Below are 18299 nucleotides of genomic sequence, written 5' to 3' on the forward strand. Positions count from 1 at the left end.
AAGATGTGATAACAGAACACTTGGAAGGCATTAACGGAATTGGACAAAGTCAGCATGGGTTTATAAAAGGGAAATCATGCTTAACAAATCTACTGGAGTTTTTTGAGGAGGTAACTAGTAGAATAGATAGGGGAGAACCAGTGGATGTGGTGTACTTGGATTTTCAGAAGGCTTTTGATCAGGTCCCACACTAAAGATTAGTGCGCAAAATTAAAGCACATGGGATTGGGGGGGGAATATACTGGCATGGATTGAGAATTGGTTGACAGACAGGAAACAGAGAGTAGGAATAAACGGGTCTTTTTCCGGGTGGCAGGCAGTGACTAGTGGGGTACCGCAGGGATCAGTGCTTGGGCCCCAGCTATTCACAATATATGTCAATAATATGGATGAGGGAACTAAATGTAACATTTCCAAGTTTGCAGACGACACAAAGCTGGGGTGGAATGTGAGCTGTGAGGAGGATGCAAAGAGGCTCCAATGTGATTTAGACAAGCTGGGTGAGTGGGCAAGAACATGGTAGCTGCAGTATAACGTGGATAAATGTGAGGTTATCCACTTTGGTTGTAAAAACAGAAAGGCAGATTATTATCTGAATGGTGATAGATTGGGAAAAGGGGAGGTGCAATGAGACCTGGATGTCCTTGTACACCAGTCGCTGAAAGCGAGCATTCAGGTGCAGCAAGCAGTTAGGAAGGCGAATGGTATGTTGGCGTTCATTGCAAGAGGATTTGAGTATAGGAGCAGAGATGTCTCACTGCAGTTATACAGGGCCTTGGTGAGACCACATCTGGAGTTTTGTGAGCAGTTTTGGTCTCCTTATCTGAGGAAAGATGTCCTTACCATGGAGGGAGTGCAACAAAGGTTTACCAGACTGATTCCTGGGATGGCAGGACTGACTTATGAGAGATTGGGTTGACTAGGCCTAAATTCACTAGAGTTTAAAAGAATGAGAGGTGATCTCGTCGAAACATATAAAATTCTAACAGGACTAGACAGACTAGATGCAGGGAGGATGTTCCCTATGGCTGGGGACTCCAGAACCAGGGGTCACAGTCTCAGGATATGGGATATGCCATTTGGAACCGAGATGAGGAGAAATTTCTTCACTCAGAGGGTGGTGAACCTGTGGAATTCTCTACCACAGAAGGCAGTGGAGGCCAAGTCATTAGATGTATTCAAGAAGGAGATAGATATATTTCTTAATGCTAAAGGGATATGGGGAAAAAGCGGGAACAGGGTACTGAGTTAGACAATCGGCCATGATCATTTTGAATGGCGGAGCAGGCCCTAAGGGCCGAATGGCCTACTCTTGCTCCTATTTTTTATGTTTCTATGTGCTATTTGTGATTTACTATCCCCAGTGATCTTGTGTCTTGTTCTTGTAATTTAAAAACGTTTGGACTCCATTTTTAAGTGACAGGAGCAAAAGTAATGTACTGACTTGTGATAATCTATGCATCACACAGTGACATACACCAAATGACAACCTCTGCAGTGGCAACTCCTACGTCTGGCTATTTAGTTGTCTTTGAATGTGGCTTTTATTTCTTGTGAAATTGGGTTTATGTTGTGATGAATTGTTTTATCATTGTAAGTCCTGTCACAACTGTGGGTCTGATATGCTATAAATTTCATGTTTTAAATTGAAGATAACTGCAAACAGAAATGTAAGTTAATGTCAGCTAAGGTAATTATGTTTAAACCTGATTACTTTGTGTTTGTAGAATAGAGGGGAACTAGAGTGAGGGTGTAAGGAGATTTACAGATGAGCATAATTACATTCAGGCATATGCCATTAGTTCTCGAGGAGCTGGTAGAAAGCAAATGGGAAGCATTGTCTAACTAGACATTCAGTTTTTTTTAAGGTATCCACAGTGTGGAGATCATCCATTTTGTTGTTCCTTCTAGAAGTTGCTTTGTATCTTTCTCACTTGCAACAAAAAGTGAAGCGTCTTAGTTCATATAAAATCCTCATCAAGCATTCCACGTGTCAACTTTTCAGTTTTGTTGTTTTGTATCTTGATCTTAGTACAGTTTGAAGAATCAGTTTGATACCCTCCCCTACAATAACTATGTGTAGCAATTGGATTTGCTCACTTGCCCTTTTGTTAATGTGCTGGCTTTTGCTGTAAAAATAATGGTGAGGCTAACAGTACTCACTGTTATTCATGTGCAAATCGGACAGAAACTTTCAGCGACCGCACATGCGCTGTTAAATGTGGATATCTGGAAGTTGCTGGCCGAGATGCAATTATCCTCCAAAAGCTGCGCGAAAATGGCATCTCGCTGTCTGGCTCCCAAGACGTGAAGTTCCTGTACTTACCTGATAGATACAGGCTAAACTCGCCAAAAAAAAGTCAAGTCATTTCAAGTTCAAGTTTAAGTACCCATTTAATGGCATGGTAAGTCTTAATTACTACCAAACAATCTCGCTGGCACTGAAAATTAATTTTTACGCATGTGGAGTCTCATTCCTTCAGATTTTAATTATTGTTGGACATTAAAAAATATATATTAAATTTTTCTTTGTCTCTTTTATCTCTGTCTCTTAATTCAATATTTTTTACACTCTTTTTATTTTGCTTTCTGTACCCTGATTTGACACTGAATTCACTATTCTAACTTTCACTTCCTGGTTCTGACTCTGTGCTATTACTAACGATGCTTCAATCTGGTTAAGGAAATACACAGTTGCTTGCCCTGTTCACACAGGTCCCAGATGTCCTGTAGAGGGCGCTGTACGTTTTGGCTCTCTAATTTCCAGGAACTTGCCGTGCAAAAGCTCATAGACTTGCACTTGCCCATAGACTTTCTATCGAATATTTGGCACTGTTCGTTTGCCGTTCACAGCAAAATCCAGCCCAATACACCAAAAATAGCCTTTTGTTCTTTGTCACTGTGTGATGTAGACATTTTCACTAATAAATCATCAGACATTATTATTGCTCCCTCTGCACAAAAATAAATGGGGTCCAAAGGCTTGGAATAAAAAAGCAAGGGTAGGTCAATGATGCTAAATTGTATGTAATGAAAGAGAAAAAGACAATTTTTGATGACTGGCTCCAAGCATTCATACTTTTAAAATTCTAATAATTATTTGTAGTTTTTGGGTCATTGTATCTTTAATAGGTCCTGTGTGAAGTAGTTTTGGTCATGAATTGTTAAATGAAGCTGTTCCAGTTTGGCGCAGTTGGTAGCACTGAGTCAAAAGGTTCTTCATTCAAGCTGTATTCCAGGACCTGAGCGAATAATCTGGGTTGATACTCCAGTGCAATACTGAGGGAAGTGCTGCATTGTCAGAGATGACCTCCACAGATGAGATACTAAATAAAGGTCCTATTTGTCTGTTCAGGTGAACATTACAGATTGCAGGACACTTAGAGGAAGAACAGCAAGTTCTCTTGATGTCCTGGCCAACACTATTACCTCAACCAACGCCATCAAAAAAAAATAACTGGTCCTTCATTTCATTTCTGTTTGTGGAATCTTGTGCTTAAAATTGGTTTCTACGTTTGCCTACATAATAAGTGAGTACACTTCAAAAAATCATCTGTGTGAAGTGCCTTGAGATGTTTCTCCGACATGTTGAAATACTCTATAAATGCATGTCTGTCTTTGTCTTTCACCTCAGTTGGTAAATATACTGCTCTTCTCCTTTAAGTTCCTCCTTAAAACCCACCTCTTTGACCATGTTTTTATTCATCCTCCTCATACCTCCTTCTTTGGCTCGGGATCTATTTTTGGCCCATTACGCTTCTGTGAAGTTCCTTGGGATGTTTCTCTATGTTAAAAATGTTATATGAATACAAGCTTGTTTATTTTGAACCATAATGTCCAAGATGATTCCATGTTTAATTCCTGGGATCTGTGCTGCATTAGCTGATCTCAGCTGCAGTATGTGAGCTGTGCTACAAATGGCCTAAGTTCTTTTGTACAAGGAATGGAAGGATTGGCTAGAGTTTCCATTCCGAGTGGATATAGGCATTTGGTGGTGATAAGACTGGACTTAGCTGTTGTGGCTCCCCGCTGTTGAATAGATTGCAGACATTCACTGTCTAGGCTTACTCACACAGAATTGTTTATCGGATAAAACACCAGCGAATGGTCAATGGAACCATACCTCTATGAATCATGCTTTCAATATGGGCAGGGGGTGGGGAAACGGTGTGAAATATCAACGTGTTTCTACGCAAAGTCCCCACCGCTTATAGCGGGCGTGTTGGTGTCAACGCGATTTGCCTGCTATATGTGGTGGACAGTGTAACCAAGAAACTTAAAAAGAGTACTTTTTAACACTAGTGAGTCAGAATAACACAGCACGTTATAAACAGCTGATGCCAAAGAGTACTCACCTCCTTCCAAAGGTAAAGCCTGTACAAAAGTGTCGGGGTCATGGGCCCAGTCTGCTTGTCCACCTGACGGCCGAGATCCTGGAGCTTGGCGGGCAAAGCAGCGCGGGACAACAAGACGCCGCCTGCAGCTTGCCATCCGCAATGATGAGCTCAACAAGCTAGCAAGAACGGCTCGTAGGCCGTCGCAGGCGTTGTGGGGGTGGGGGGTGGGTGGTGGGTGGTTGGAGGCCGGGGGGGTTGCAGTATGACTGGGGGGGGGGGGGTGTGACTGGAGGTGGGTTGGGTGGGGGGGGGGAGGCGACTGGAGGCAGTGGGGCTGCCTGATTCAAGTCAGAGAAATCATGAAACGACTTAATGACAGACACATCACTGAGGTAATCGCACTTTAACAAGGTGCCAAACAGGTGATTGAATTGCCCGAAATAGTCAGTGCACTTAATTAATTGATGCCTGTGGTAAAGGCAAATGGATGGCACCATTTGCCCGATATAAGCGGCTGTCCGTGATAACCGTGGACGGTACAAGTGATGGGAATCGTATTTTAAAGGGGGGAGTGTGGAGTGAGTCATGCAGCTCTTTGTTCAGCATTTGTAAAGCCACTGAAAGGAATGTCTGATGGTTGCTAATTCAGATCAAATCAAAATTCAAGTCCAGTCAGTGACGACTAGCAGAATATTGTTGGATGATTTGAATGAAAAATTGTGCTTGTTAGCACCTTGCAGTGCAGTACAATATTGAAACTGTATTGAAATCTGGAATGATTGCTAACTACTAGATAGAGGGATGTGGACCACAAAAAATGAGCGTTTTCAGTGAATTTACTTGTGGTTTTGTAACATAGCCTGGTATTGATCTTGCCCTGAACTAACATACATTACATAACTGAATCATTAATCATTTGTCTTTTAAAGTGAAAGTATATAGGTGTTATTGTGATGCTTGTGACCCATTTTATTTTCTTTGCAGAAGGCTGACAGTTTTCGTTTCTTTTAAAGTTAATGGCAAGTTCTAGTGAGAGCAGATAGGTGATGGGTTTCTCTCTGAACAGGTGACTGTGAGTCTGTTAATTATAAGTGAATTTCTTTGCATAAATAGGAAGGTGGTGTAGTGACAGCAACACAATTTAATTTGTGGGTAGCTCAGAGTTGATGTTATATAATTATAAATTGGTGGAGATGTGGGTATGGTGGTTGCCATGTCCTATAATAGAAGATAAAGCAGAGATTTCTTTGTGCAAGACTAGTCATCAGCTTGGAATCTTTAAAAAAATCTTTTCTGGCTCATATACGCTTCTATTAATTTCTGTGGGCGCTGGCTGCCTGTTTTGGTTTCTTAGGATGTACAAGTGGCTAAGTAGCATGTACTGGTAGCTTAATGGTTCTTGGATTCACAAGAGAGTATTTTGTAAAGGTGCTGTGTTTTCCTCTTATCAGGAACAACATTAATCATGTTAAAGTGAAGGAAAAGAGCTCGGTATTGAACATGCTAAAACGATTGGACAAAATAAGATTTAGAGGACAGAAGCGGGATGAAATACTTGATCTAGTGGAATCTCCCAACGCATCAGACAATGAATGTGGTGATGAAATTCCAGCGAAACCTGTTCGATGCTCTGTAAGAGATTCTGAGGAGCTAAAGGACCCTGTAAGTATTCATTTAAAAACAAAAATTACTATAATGACTACTGTTCTCCACAGTTAAGATTTATTTGTATACAATTAAGGCAGTGATCCTCATAACACAGTCCAGGGGCTTTTGTAGACCAATTTCCCGTCACTTGTGGCCCTCGTCCAAATGATGTTCCGTGTTGCTTCAGTCACAGCCCTCCCGGCTGTGTTGGTGACACTGCATTAATAACTGAGTACAAAGCAGAGAATAGCCATAATTGGAAGTTTTAAAGCTGGAAAGAGGTTGTAAATAGGGAAGCCAGGGGTTGGTCTTAAGACCTTGCTGTTTTTAATATATTAATGACTTGGATGAGAGTATTCCAAGCAAAATCCATCAGTTTGCAGATGTTACTAAAATATGACATAGAACAAATTTTCAGGAACAGTGCTGCCAGATTCAGAAGGATTTAGATCTTTGGGTAACTGGGCCAGTAGGTGGTAGCAACAGATGAATGTGGATGTGTAAAATAATCAATATCAGGGCAAGGAATAAAAAGAGGGTCTAATTGTTAAATGAAAGATTTGTACAAAAGGCTGATAAAGAAAGAGATTCAGTTGGTTTTATGGTTAAACCTATGAAACTGGTAGTCCTGTGAAAAAGGCAAATTAGATACTGGGCAGTGTTATCGAAGTGATGGAGTACAAACCTGAAGTGGTTGTATTATTGCTGTAAAAGTTATTCGACCCTATCTGGAGTAACAGGCACAGTTCTGGTCATTTAATCATAGTATTATCCTGGAGAGGGTACGGATTGAGCAATGAAGATTATAGGTATCAAGAATCTAAGTAATGAGAAATGGTTAAGGAGATTGCATTTGTGTTCTTTAAAAAAGAAGCTTTCAAGGCTCTAAAGGGGCTTAATGATATTTCAGGCAAATTATTCACTATGATGAAGGGTTAAGTAACTGGGTGACATGAGTTTTAAAAATTAGAAAGGTATGAATAAGGGGGAAGTCAAGTGTAACTTGTTTTTCTGCGGAGTAATAAACTTTGAGTATAAGTCATCAGGGAAGACCATTAAAACAGGCTGTATAGATGGTTGAAAAGGCAATTAGATGCACTTTTTAAAAAAGATAATAGGGTTTGAGAGATGTGGTGGGAAGGTAAGTAGCAGGATTGCTGGGAGCCCTAGATTTATCTTGTTCCTAAAAATATTCTTCTTGAAAGCCAGATGTTAAAAATGTTTAATTACTTGAGTGGCATAAACTCAGATGCTGAGACTCTGAGATGAAAGAAAGCTGCCTCCAAGAAGTATCCTGAAAAAGCTGCTACTTTTGATTGAAGAACACTCATGTCCAAAGAACGTTACAGTTTACAGAGGCTGGGGGGGTGGGGGGGAAACTACTGCAGGCAGAAGAAAATACTCTGTAAAACTTATTAAATAGCTAGTGGAACTCCCGTGTGTTGCTCGTGGAATAGATGGAAAAATGTGACTAGATCGTAAAAGGTAAGTGAATACCGTTGAACTGTTTTTTTGATTTGGCTTAAATTTTTTAGGAACCAGTGAGAGAAGCATGACAGTCTTTAAATATGTCTGCAACACAAAAAGTGTGATGTGCTATATGACATGTTTTTAATATATTGCTAACATATCTGCCATGGCATTACTCACAGGAGGTCAGATGATTTGCTGCGTCGGACAGGAGCAATATATGTAATTCACAACATATTATTCTGCTAATAATTTGAGCCATGTAGTCTTGCCAGCCCCTTTAAGGCCACAAGGCTTATAGCTGAAAATAGACACAATGAAGTCAATGAGGGTAATTATTTTCCGTATATTGTTAGTTGCTTGTAAATCTTGAAGCGGACTAATAGGAAACCCATTGCTTTAAGGCAGTAAATTTATTGAAGCGCTATATTACACAACTAACAAGAAGTAAAAATATTACATACCTTGCTGAACAATACAGGCCTCATAACTATGTTTGCAATATACTTTTACTCTTTACAAAGGTGCAAGCAACTCTAATAAAAAAAAGTGCAAATGCCAGAAATCTGAAACAGAAAATGCTGGAAATATACAGCAGGTAAGTCAGCATCTGTAAAGGAATAAGACAAGTTAATCTGTCTTTTGCTTAGGAACAACAACAAGAACAACTTGCATTTTTATAGTGCATTATTATCCCGATGTGCTTCATAGAAGCATTATCAAGACAGAAGTGGATGCTGAGCAATAGAGGAATATTGAGATGGGTGACCAAAAGCTTGGTCAAAGTGGTGGGTTGTAGGAGGATCTTGAAGGATGAGAGGGCGAGGGAGAGGCAGAGGGGTTTATGGAGGGAATTAGAGAACATAGGGTCTTGACAACTGAAAGCATGACTACCAATAGTAGGCTGAAGTGGGAGTGGTTGCATAAAATGCCAGTCAGAGGAAAGAGTTCAGGGTGGGGGGGTTTGCAGGATTGGGGGCGGGTATAGAGCTAGGGAGGGATGAGACCATGAAGGGATTTAAATGTAAGGGTGAGAATTTTAAATTGGAGGTATTGGGAGATAAGGAGCCAATGTAGGTCAGCAACGACAAGGGTGATAGCTGAGCGAGATCTGGTCTGAGATAGGATATGGGCAGCAGAGTTTTCAGTGAACTGGAGTTTAAAGGGTGGAGGATGGATGGCTGGACAGGAGAGCATTGAAATTGTAAAGTCTGGAAGTGATAGATGCAGGGGTGGGCGATGTTACAGGAATGGAAGTAGGTGTCTTTGTAATGGAGATTAAATGGGGTTGAAAATTTAGCTTGGTGTCAAATAGGATGCAGAAATTGAGAACAGTCATGTTCAATCTGAGACAATGACCAGGGAGGGGGTTGGAATCTGTGGTGAGGGTATGAAGTTTATGATGGGAGCTGAAGACTATGTCTTTTTAGTCTTCCCAATGTTTATCTGGAGGAAATTGTGACTTGGCCAAGCAGTCTGATAAGAGTGGAGGGGCTGAGAGTCGTAGTGAAGAGGTCGAGTTGGGTGTTGTTGGCTTACATGCAGAAGCTGACCCTATGTCTTCGAATGATGTTGCCACGGGACAGCAAGTATGAGGAGAAGGAGGGGGCCAAGGATGACTCTGGAGGTAACGGTGTGGGGGTGGGAAGAGAAGCCATGACTGGAGATACGCTGGTATGATTAGATAAGGAACAGTGGAACTAAGTGAGGGCAATCCCACTGAGCTGGACAATGGAAGAAAGGCATTGGAGGGGGATGGGGTAGTCAACCATATCAAAGGGTGCAGAGAGATCAAGGAAGGATAGTGTACTACAGTCAGGATGCCATTTGTAACTTTGCTTAGGCCCGTTTTGGGTGCTGTGGCAAGGACCAAAACCTGATTGGAGACTTTCAACCACAGATTTGCAGGAAAGATTGGTACAATTTGGGACGTGACAACATGTTCAAGAACTTCGGAGAAGAAAGTGAGGTTGGTATTGGGGGCGATAGTTTGCAAGGACAGAGAATTGAAGGGTGAGCTTTTTGAGGAGGGAGTGATGACTCTGGTTTTGAAAGGGAGGGGGATAGTACCCAATGAAAGAGAACCATTTACAATGTCAGCTACCCTGGGGGCCAGGAAGGAAAGTTGGCTGGTCAGCAGTTTAGTGGAAACAAGGAGTGGGTCTCATGGATAAGTTCAGAGAGGGCATGAGGGGAGATAGAAGAGAAACTAAAGAGAGTTATGGATTCAGGACAGGGGATAGCCTTGGGGAAGGTTTGGCTTGCTGCCAAACAGATTTATACACAGTTCTTCAGGATTGGCCATTCCAGTGCTTCATACCTCCTGTGCTGTATCCTTCTGGCTATACATCCGAAGATCCAGTTAGCTTTCCTTAGCGGCTGTTGCATTTTGTATTGTTGGTTTCAGTAAGCTATCCACCTATGCCCCCAGGTCCCTTTCCTAAACCAGGTGCTGTAGGCTGGAGCCATTTAGTTTATATTCCCATGGTTTATTTTCTTTCCCTAATCTCTTTAGCATACATTTGTCGACATTAAATGCCACTTGCCACTTGTCAGCACACGTTCACAATCTATTGACGTTCCTTTTTGTATTTGATTTCCTGTTGTAACAGATTCGGACATGTGCCAAATGGTAATCAACAACTCATTTATTAATTGTCAAATCAAACATGTAAAAGTATCCAATATTAGAAGACAGTAATAATAGCGATTAAAACAGTATTACCCCATTTGATCTCTGTGCAGAGATTGTAATTAGGTTGGCGGCGTGATCGTTTCGAGGTTTCTGACAGCTGGGTAATCTTTTCTGGATCCTTTGCCCTGAGCTCAGGAGAAGTTGGTTTTATATGGCCTCCTGGCCGTATCCTCACATCATATATGGAGTTGTTATTCACAAGACCCGTATAGATTTACAAGGTTGTTTTTCACAGAACGTAAGGTGGTTAGCTTGTTTAACCTCACTCATCTAGCTGACTTGTCATTGTCCCATTCTTATCGCTGTCTTTGGATCATTGTTCCTCTTTCTATCACATAGCTGTGTTGCCTCACAATGAGGATGACAAGGTTCAGTCATTAGTCAAAAGTCAGTATTTTATAATTCAGCAAAATAAGCTGCAGCGTATGATGGTTAATAATGCTAAGAAAATGATGTCAATTTGTCCCTATTCCCAATATTCTTACACTGTTCTTTGTTTCTGTTCCTAGCTCCTAATCATTTATATATACACTGTAAACAGCAAAGGTCCCAGCACTGATCCTTTTGACGCCCACTAGTGACTCCTTGCCAAGTGAACAGTGCTGCATTCACAACTATGCTTTGCTTTCTCATTGGCTGTAAGGCACCTTGTGAAATCCTGAGGATGTGAAAGTGTTATATACATGCAAATTTGTTTGTTCTTTGTATGTATGGTACACTAGTTTTCATTAAGGTTTTTGATAAATATATCACATTCACACATTTTTCATATCAGCAAGGTTCATAATTTTGTTGAAGACACTCAGTAAATTCGTTAGGCAAGTCTTCCTTCCAATAAATTCATCCTATCTCTATCTTACCATACCATACCAGTCTAGGTGTTAAATTACCTCCTCTTTCAAGTTGCTTTCAGGCCTGGAGTTTCCTGGGATGTCACTATGATCCTTATTTAAAGATCGGTGTTACGTTAGCTCCCTAAGTTACTTGATTCCAAACTTAGTCAGATTAGCTTCATGGTTTCTTCAATGGCATTTTTCTTGTAACACCACAGAGTGTGTTTACTTGTTTCACCTCAGGCACACTCATTTTTAATTGTAATGAATTTTCTAATTTAACTAGGTCAAGTCCCATGGCACTGTGCATGGGTCAAAATAATGGGTAGGTGCCTACCTATCCTAGTGCTCCTGTGAGCTCCCAGTGACAGGACCCTTGGAGAATGGGCTAAGCTGTGTCTCTGGTATATGGTGCTGGGAACACGATGGCCTTCATTCCCTTTGAGTACAGGCCCCAAATAATCCTATTACAAACTATGAACGTTCTGCAACTGTAGCGCCAGCCTTGGTGGAGTACTGTGGAAGTGCTGCATTTCTGAAAGAACCATGCATAGCCACATCTATCCTAAGCTTAATTGGTGCTTCCATGTCACTGGGTGCACAGACCTGATAACTTCATTAACACCATGGAAACCTCTCACCATCTTTCGCCTCATTGTGGAAGCGACTCAGTAACTATTCCCAGTCATGAAGCGACAGTGCAGTCCAAGGTCTGGATGGCAGCTATTTCAGCTTTCATCATGGCCAACTCTGATTTGTGGGGACGGGCGGTGCTGTTTCAGGCAAGTCCTGGGAGAACCAGTTCCAGATGTATGAAAAGATCCTGCGAAGACACAAAGACCGTGTAACAAAAATGAACTTCAAATGGTTGTTCTAACATGGCATAAGTAAGCATTCCATGTGGTTCTCTTGCTCCTTGAAAGACTGAGAGTCCTTCTGATATGATGTTACATTGCAGTGTCCAGGAAGGAGCCTTTCCTGCAACTAGTCCTCCTCCTTCATCCCCCACAAGCTCTAGGATTTGGTTTCCTGTATACAGATGGCTCGCTCCTCAAAGGAGGTGAGGTCACTTTAGGAAGGTTGCCCTCCTTCTGTTGCCAAGTGTTGCCTTTATCGTGGATTCTTTCTCGTGTTAAAAAAATTAAACCAGGATGAGGGTTATTATATACCGAAAAGTGACAGTTACAAAGCCCACTTCAGAACAGAGGCTGGTATGAGAGAGAACTGTATTATGTGGAATTAGGAGGCATTCCAGCTTGGGAGCTTTTAGCAGCTGGCATGCATGTTCAAATCCCGTCATGGCCTAGCCCCTCCATTTCTCTACGACCTCATCCAGCCCTACAACCCTCGAACAACTCTGAGCTCCTCCAACTTTGGCTTCTTGTGCATCCTCATTCCCTTCATCCCACCATTGGCAGATGTGCCTTTAGCTGTCTAGGCCCCAAGCAGTGGAATTTCCGCCCTAAACCCCTCTGTCTCTCCACCTTTTTCTCCTACTTTAAAACCCTCCTCAAAACCTACGTCTTTGACCAAGTTTATAGTCACCTCTCCTAAAAGCTCCTTCTTTAGCTCATTGGCAATTTTTGTCTGATCATGCTCCTGTTAAGCGCCTTGGGACATTTTCCTACATTTAAGGCGCTATATCAATGCAAGTTGTTGTTATGCTCCCTCATTACCAAAAGATTTTTTAAAAAAATCTTAAAGTGCATTAAATCATTATATAGGTGGTCTGGCTTCCATTTAATTTGGCTGCTTAACAGGAGTTTATCCTCATTGTGCTGAACAAGCAAATTTCACCTTGATCAGGGTTTGCTTCAGGCTTAAAAGCATTTTCAGTGTTTTACTTATTGCAATCAGCCTAGTTTAATTTGTAAAGAGCTCAACTGGATTCAGTGTATTGTGCCAGTTCTGAGTGATTGAACCGCAAGTCAATTCGTAGTTGATTTTACAATTAGGCAGGTTCACAGTAAAATATTTTGCTGAAGATTAAATTCTCTTGTTGGAGCAACATGAATTGAATGCAGCTTGTTGAAGAAGAATTGTTTTGCTAGAAGTTATAACTTTTTTAAACAGTCTATTAAATACAATCAAACTTGCATAGCTTGTTCTGAATAATTATAATAGTATTCTCAGTTTAACTGGCAGTAAGATTGCTACCTGTTTTTTTTTTAAGAAACATGTAATGAGTACACATACCAAGTTTTTCCAACTGAATTAAAAAGAAATACTCTGAATATTGCTCCCTCCTATTATAACTTTTCATATCACTATTATAATTAATTACTTAACCTTAGCTGTCTCAGGTCAATGTCATTATAGCTTCCTGAGATCTAAAGGATCATTAAAAAATTTTCAGAGAAGAAATCTTTCAATGCTATTATTGTTACACATCGACTTCACAGTTTTACTTACACCCCCCACCCCCAAAGAACCCTCTGAATTTATTGAGGGAGCTGAGAACCAAACCTGCAGTCACCTACATCAGCCAGAATGATCATTTCATCTGGAGATCAGAAGGTCCAAATTCAATTCCTGGTCTGTGATGAGTGAGCTGATATTAACCAGGGCAGTAGATGCTACAGTTGCTGCACCTAGGCTAAAGAGGGAAAAATCAGTCTGGATCCATCCAGAGTGTATCTGGTGACAGGTTTACATGAGTTGATGGCAGGAGAGGATTGGGCTGTGGGCTTTGAAGCCTGCCTGAGGAAAATACCCAACTGGCACATCCGGTCAAGACTGTCATGGTAAGGTGCCAGAGGGCTGTTGGCATTTGTGGAACTATGTACTTCATCTTTTAAAAAATGACAGGAAAAATAGCGTAAATGCCACAGAATGTTTCACAACAATGCATTTCATACTTCACTGCCTTTGTCTTGTGCATACTAGAGAACAGAGATGGGTTCAAGAGGGAATTAGAATTTATTGATCAGAGAATCACTTGAAGTGTGTTAGGCCCGCTGTGACTCATGCTGCCTTGGAGCTTGACTCTCTGTTCGAAGTGTGAGATCAATGAATTTATCCTAAGATGTGCTACTAGGGAGAGGAGGGATTGAGGAGGGTTGAGACGGTGGGGTTGATCTGTCAGAAAAATAATGGGCTTGTTTGGACTTGTTTTTAAAAGTTCTTCTGCTACAAGTACAAGCAGGCACAGCATTAAGGTCCCTGTTTGACATTTTTACATATGTGGCTATTTCAGAAAAGACAATGGAGCAATATAATTTGAATTCAGTGAATGCAAACTGGTTGCAGTCTATCCTTGATAATTCCAAATCATTTTTGCACTTTAAAAATAAATCTGAATTATCCATAACTGTAAGCAGTGTAAATAACAAAACAAATTTGCAAGTTAGTACTTAAAATTTTTTGAATTAAGAGTAGACTGCATACTGTTCTATCCTAGAGAGTGTACAGTGTAGATTCACCATGATGCCAGGGATGGGAAACTATAGTTGTTAGGAGAACTTGAGATATTAGGACTAATTACGGTGGAGCAGAGAAGGCTAAGGGGAGATTTAATACAGGCCTTTAAAATTTTGATAGATGTTGAAGTGAAATTGGAAACCTGAGCCCCAATTTTAACTCTGGGCAAATGGCGGGCAAGCACTGACTCTCTGACATGAGGCCCAGACCATTTCAACTCCTGGGCCTCATTACCATAGTCCAGTCCTGACTTCCACCTGAACTTGCGGGAATGACGTGCAGGCTGGAAGCTGGCGGGCGGGAGCGTGGCCACTGAAACGGGACCTGGAAGTTAGGTGAGAGGATTGGGGTTGTGGGGGGCAGATACGATTGCAGTCGGGGGTGGGGGGTGGCGGGTGGCGGGGAGACTTAAGGTTTCCTTGTGGGGCTTGGAAGAGCACTCGTGCTCTTCCTGACCTACAAGGAAGGCTTAAAAAAAATCGCTCAGTTCTCTTCTTGGCCTACTGCTCCTTGGCGTTTGATTATTCCTGGCGAGGCTGACGCTGGGTTCCGAATGCGCTATATAAAGTAAAAATAGTGTTGGTGTCTGAATGATGTCATCAGACCCTGACTTTTACATCTCAATGAGGCACTCCGATTCCTGGCACAAGGGCCTCACGCTGTCCAAAACACATCTGTTAAATGGTGAATGGCACAAGGTTAACAAGAAGATGGTGAGTAACACACTGCTGTGATTTTAACTCCCAACTCCCATTTTGGTCGGGCATGGTTGTTAAAATTGGGACTTTGGACTTCAATCTGAATGAGTCATCACATGCGAATTAAATCAGTAAACTTGCATTGAACCAATTAAATCTGTTGGGCTTACTTAATACAATTCTGCTGTTATTGAATGTACTTTAAATCAGATACTAGAGGTATGTTGCCACACTGATGCCAAATTATATCAGCTATTGAAAATGCAGAAATGTGTTGCTTAAAGAAACTCAGGCTTTTCAAGGTATTAGGATCTAGAATAGCTATCCATTCCATTGTAAGGAATCTTACAACACCAGGTTATAGTCCAACAAATTTATTTTAAAATCACAAGCTTTCGGAGATTATCCCCTTCGTCAGGTGAATGACTCATGTGTGGTGAATTTCAAATATGAGTAGTGGTGTAATTCTGTTTATACAAGTAAATTTGATTGTGTACATTGCAAAGCCATGAATTGTCTGGTAGAATCCATAAATGTGAATGAGTCTCCTCCAAATAATTTATGTCATGCAACACTAAAAGTTTGTTAATTGCCTGCAGATTACTTCAGTTTCCTGAACAAGGCCAACCACATTGTTCATAGCTCTAGTAGTATGGGAGTATAATGCAAATGCTGAGAAATAGTTACAGTGCAGTTGTGTGGTCCAAGATGAGCCTTTGCTTGGCTGTGTTGATGATAGTCATCATGCTTTGCATTGCAGGAGCACTTCATTATACAAAATGAAGTAAACATTTGCTGATTTATAAGAGGTTGTCTCCTTTATTTCTGCTTATGTTTTGAGACTTGTTCAGCAGTTTAACCAAGGAAAACATAAATAGCTTGGAGGCAGCTTTCTGCCATCAAAATTAAGCATTCGATGGTTTTCACAGTATAGTGTCCATAAAGTCTTTGGTGGGTGGTTATTGACCCCAATTAACATACCTGTAGCATCTGATGTATGAGATACGTCTCTATAGCTTGGTGTTTTTAGATTTTAAAAGGGTACAACTTTATTTTTTTATGGCCTAGGACTGTTACACCACTAGCAAAGGCAGTAAAATAATTATATATTTCCCTCTTCTGACCGCGAATGCAAAATATATCTTTAAAATCGCAGTGAGAAGGGATCTCTTTTCTAATATTTACTTCAAGAACCTGTTTCTGTGCCCTGATTGTTTAGTTTTGTACTCGGTGATCTTCATTTCAGCACTTTTTAATGTATATTTCATCACCGCAGTTATATTCTGTACACTTTGTGAAGGAGGTCTAGATCTATCAAGAAGGGGCCGCCACCCTAAATTGGTGGTTTAGAAAAAGGTTCTAGAAAGACTTTCCTTGAAAATCCTGCTATATTTTATTGCTATGACGACAGAAACTTTATTTCTGAGCTATAATTCCTGCCCTCAAGGAAGGGATTTAGAGCCAGAAGGGATGTAATAATGGCTGTGTACGATGTGGCATACAAACAAAGTGAAGCTACGAACATTGTGGTTGACCCTGTTTCTCGGAGCTAATTGGTGAAACTGTGGCTTGGCACAGTGATTCCACCCATAATCCTCATCTATTGATATTCTTGGCCTTGCTGCCTTTGACCTCACTTCATTGGTAAAACTGCCTGCACAAAGGTTGGTTTCTTCTATAATGCCAAACATTTCTTTTCTTCTTGACAGTTCTTAACACTGTACAAAACCAAGTCTGTCTAAGACTTGAATACTGCTCCCACGTAGGGCAGGCTCTTAAGACCTCACTTGCACTATTGGCTAGGATGTAGCAAAAAGGTTGTTGTCTGATGGGCAGAAGAGGGAAATATATAATTATTTTACTGCCTTTGCTAGTGGTGTAACAGTCCTAGGCCATAAAAAAATAAAGTTGTACCCTTTTAAAATCTAAAAACACCAAGCTATAGAGACGTATCTCATACATCAGATGCTACAGGTATGTTAATTGGGGTCAATAACCACCCACCAAAGACTTTATGGACACTATACTGTGAAAACCATCGAATGCTTAATTTTGATGGCAGAAAGCTGCCTCCAAGCTATTTATGTTTTCCTTGGTCCCTTCTTGATAGATCTAGACCTCCTTCACAAAGTGTACAGAATATAACTGCGGTGATGAAATATACATTAAAAAGTGCTGAAATGAAGTGCTGATGGGCAATGCTACTGTCACCCCTAATTTCCAACCTCTCAGCTCACTTTGTTTATGCTATTATGGTAATTGCTGCTCAATCTCTCATGTCAAATCTAAGGTGCAAAAATTCTTTCTTGCATGCTCGTTATCCTCACTGTTTACAATCTCCTTAAGCCATGCCTTCCTCCTATAATCTAAATGCTTTTAAAAGTCAAGCTTTGCATTGCCTAATCAATACTTAATAATTTTATCCATTCTTTGTTGAATCATGGAGTCCTAAACAGTGGTACTTCGACCTTCACTTAGGTTTATTAATTTTTAAAAAATGGGAGACTGGGTGTTGCAGTGAATTAGACCCTGGCTTTTCACATCTGGGATCTAGTTTCAGATCCATCACATGGAATGGAAATCTCTTCTGTCTGCTGGTTGTAAAGAGCCACTGTGAAACGCATGAGCCCATAGTACAAAACTGCCCCTTATTTGTAGAGAGGTTCCAAGATGGCTGGTGGTGCAAATGGAAAAATATCATCTTGGAGTGCTCTTCTAAGCAGGGAGGGAGGTTTTTTTTTGCATCAAACCATGTTGCATCAGGCCTAGGAGTGCTTGATGACTGAAAAAGAAATGATTCCATTCTCTGGCAATAACATCCCTTCTGCTGATGAGTGCAAAATTCACACAAAAAAAAAAGCCTGTACCAGATCAATATTTCCTGAGTGGATGTGTCCCAAGTGAACTTATCAGAAAGAATAAAGGTAAGCATAGTATTTGATTTGATTTGTTTCCTGTCGAACAATTAGCCAATTTTTGCTGTCTGGTTATCTGAAATTTAAAGGATTTCTTACTGCTGTAGAAATATTTATAACCTTGTGTGGGTGTAAACTGCAACTGGCTGATAGATCCGTAAGATTTGCTTGAAGGGAAAATTTTAGTATTTTTGACAAGACATGAAAAGTACTTTAAATACCCCTGTGCTCTGTGGTAGCTTTGATGAATACTAATGAGTACTGTTTAGAAAAAAGTACAATGT

General features: G+C 40.8%; 1 protein-coding gene across 3 annotated transcripts in view; it reads left to right on the plus strand.

The window, feature by feature from the left end:
* gramd4a (GRAM domain containing 4a) overlaps positions 1-18299 on the plus strand; it is a 148333-nt gene that overhangs the window by 12860 nt on the left and 117174 nt on the right. For 2 of the 3 annotated variants that reach the window (XM_068004893.1, XM_068004895.1), the window contains exon 2: positions 5789-5999. In XM_068004893.1, the coding sequence (XP_067860994.1) occupies positions 5789-5999 (211 nt within the window). Of the gene's footprint in view, positions 1-3355; positions 3531-5788; positions 6000-18299 lie in introns of all 3 variants that reach the window. The other variant, XM_068004894.1, reaches the window with a different exon arrangement.

Source organism: Heptranchias perlo, chromosome 24 (assembly GCF_035084215.1).
Source record: "Heptranchias perlo isolate sHepPer1 chromosome 24, sHepPer1.hap1, whole genome shotgun sequence".
NCBI classification, from domain to species: domain Eukaryota; kingdom Metazoa; phylum Chordata; class Chondrichthyes; order Hexanchiformes; family Hexanchidae; genus Heptranchias; species Heptranchias perlo.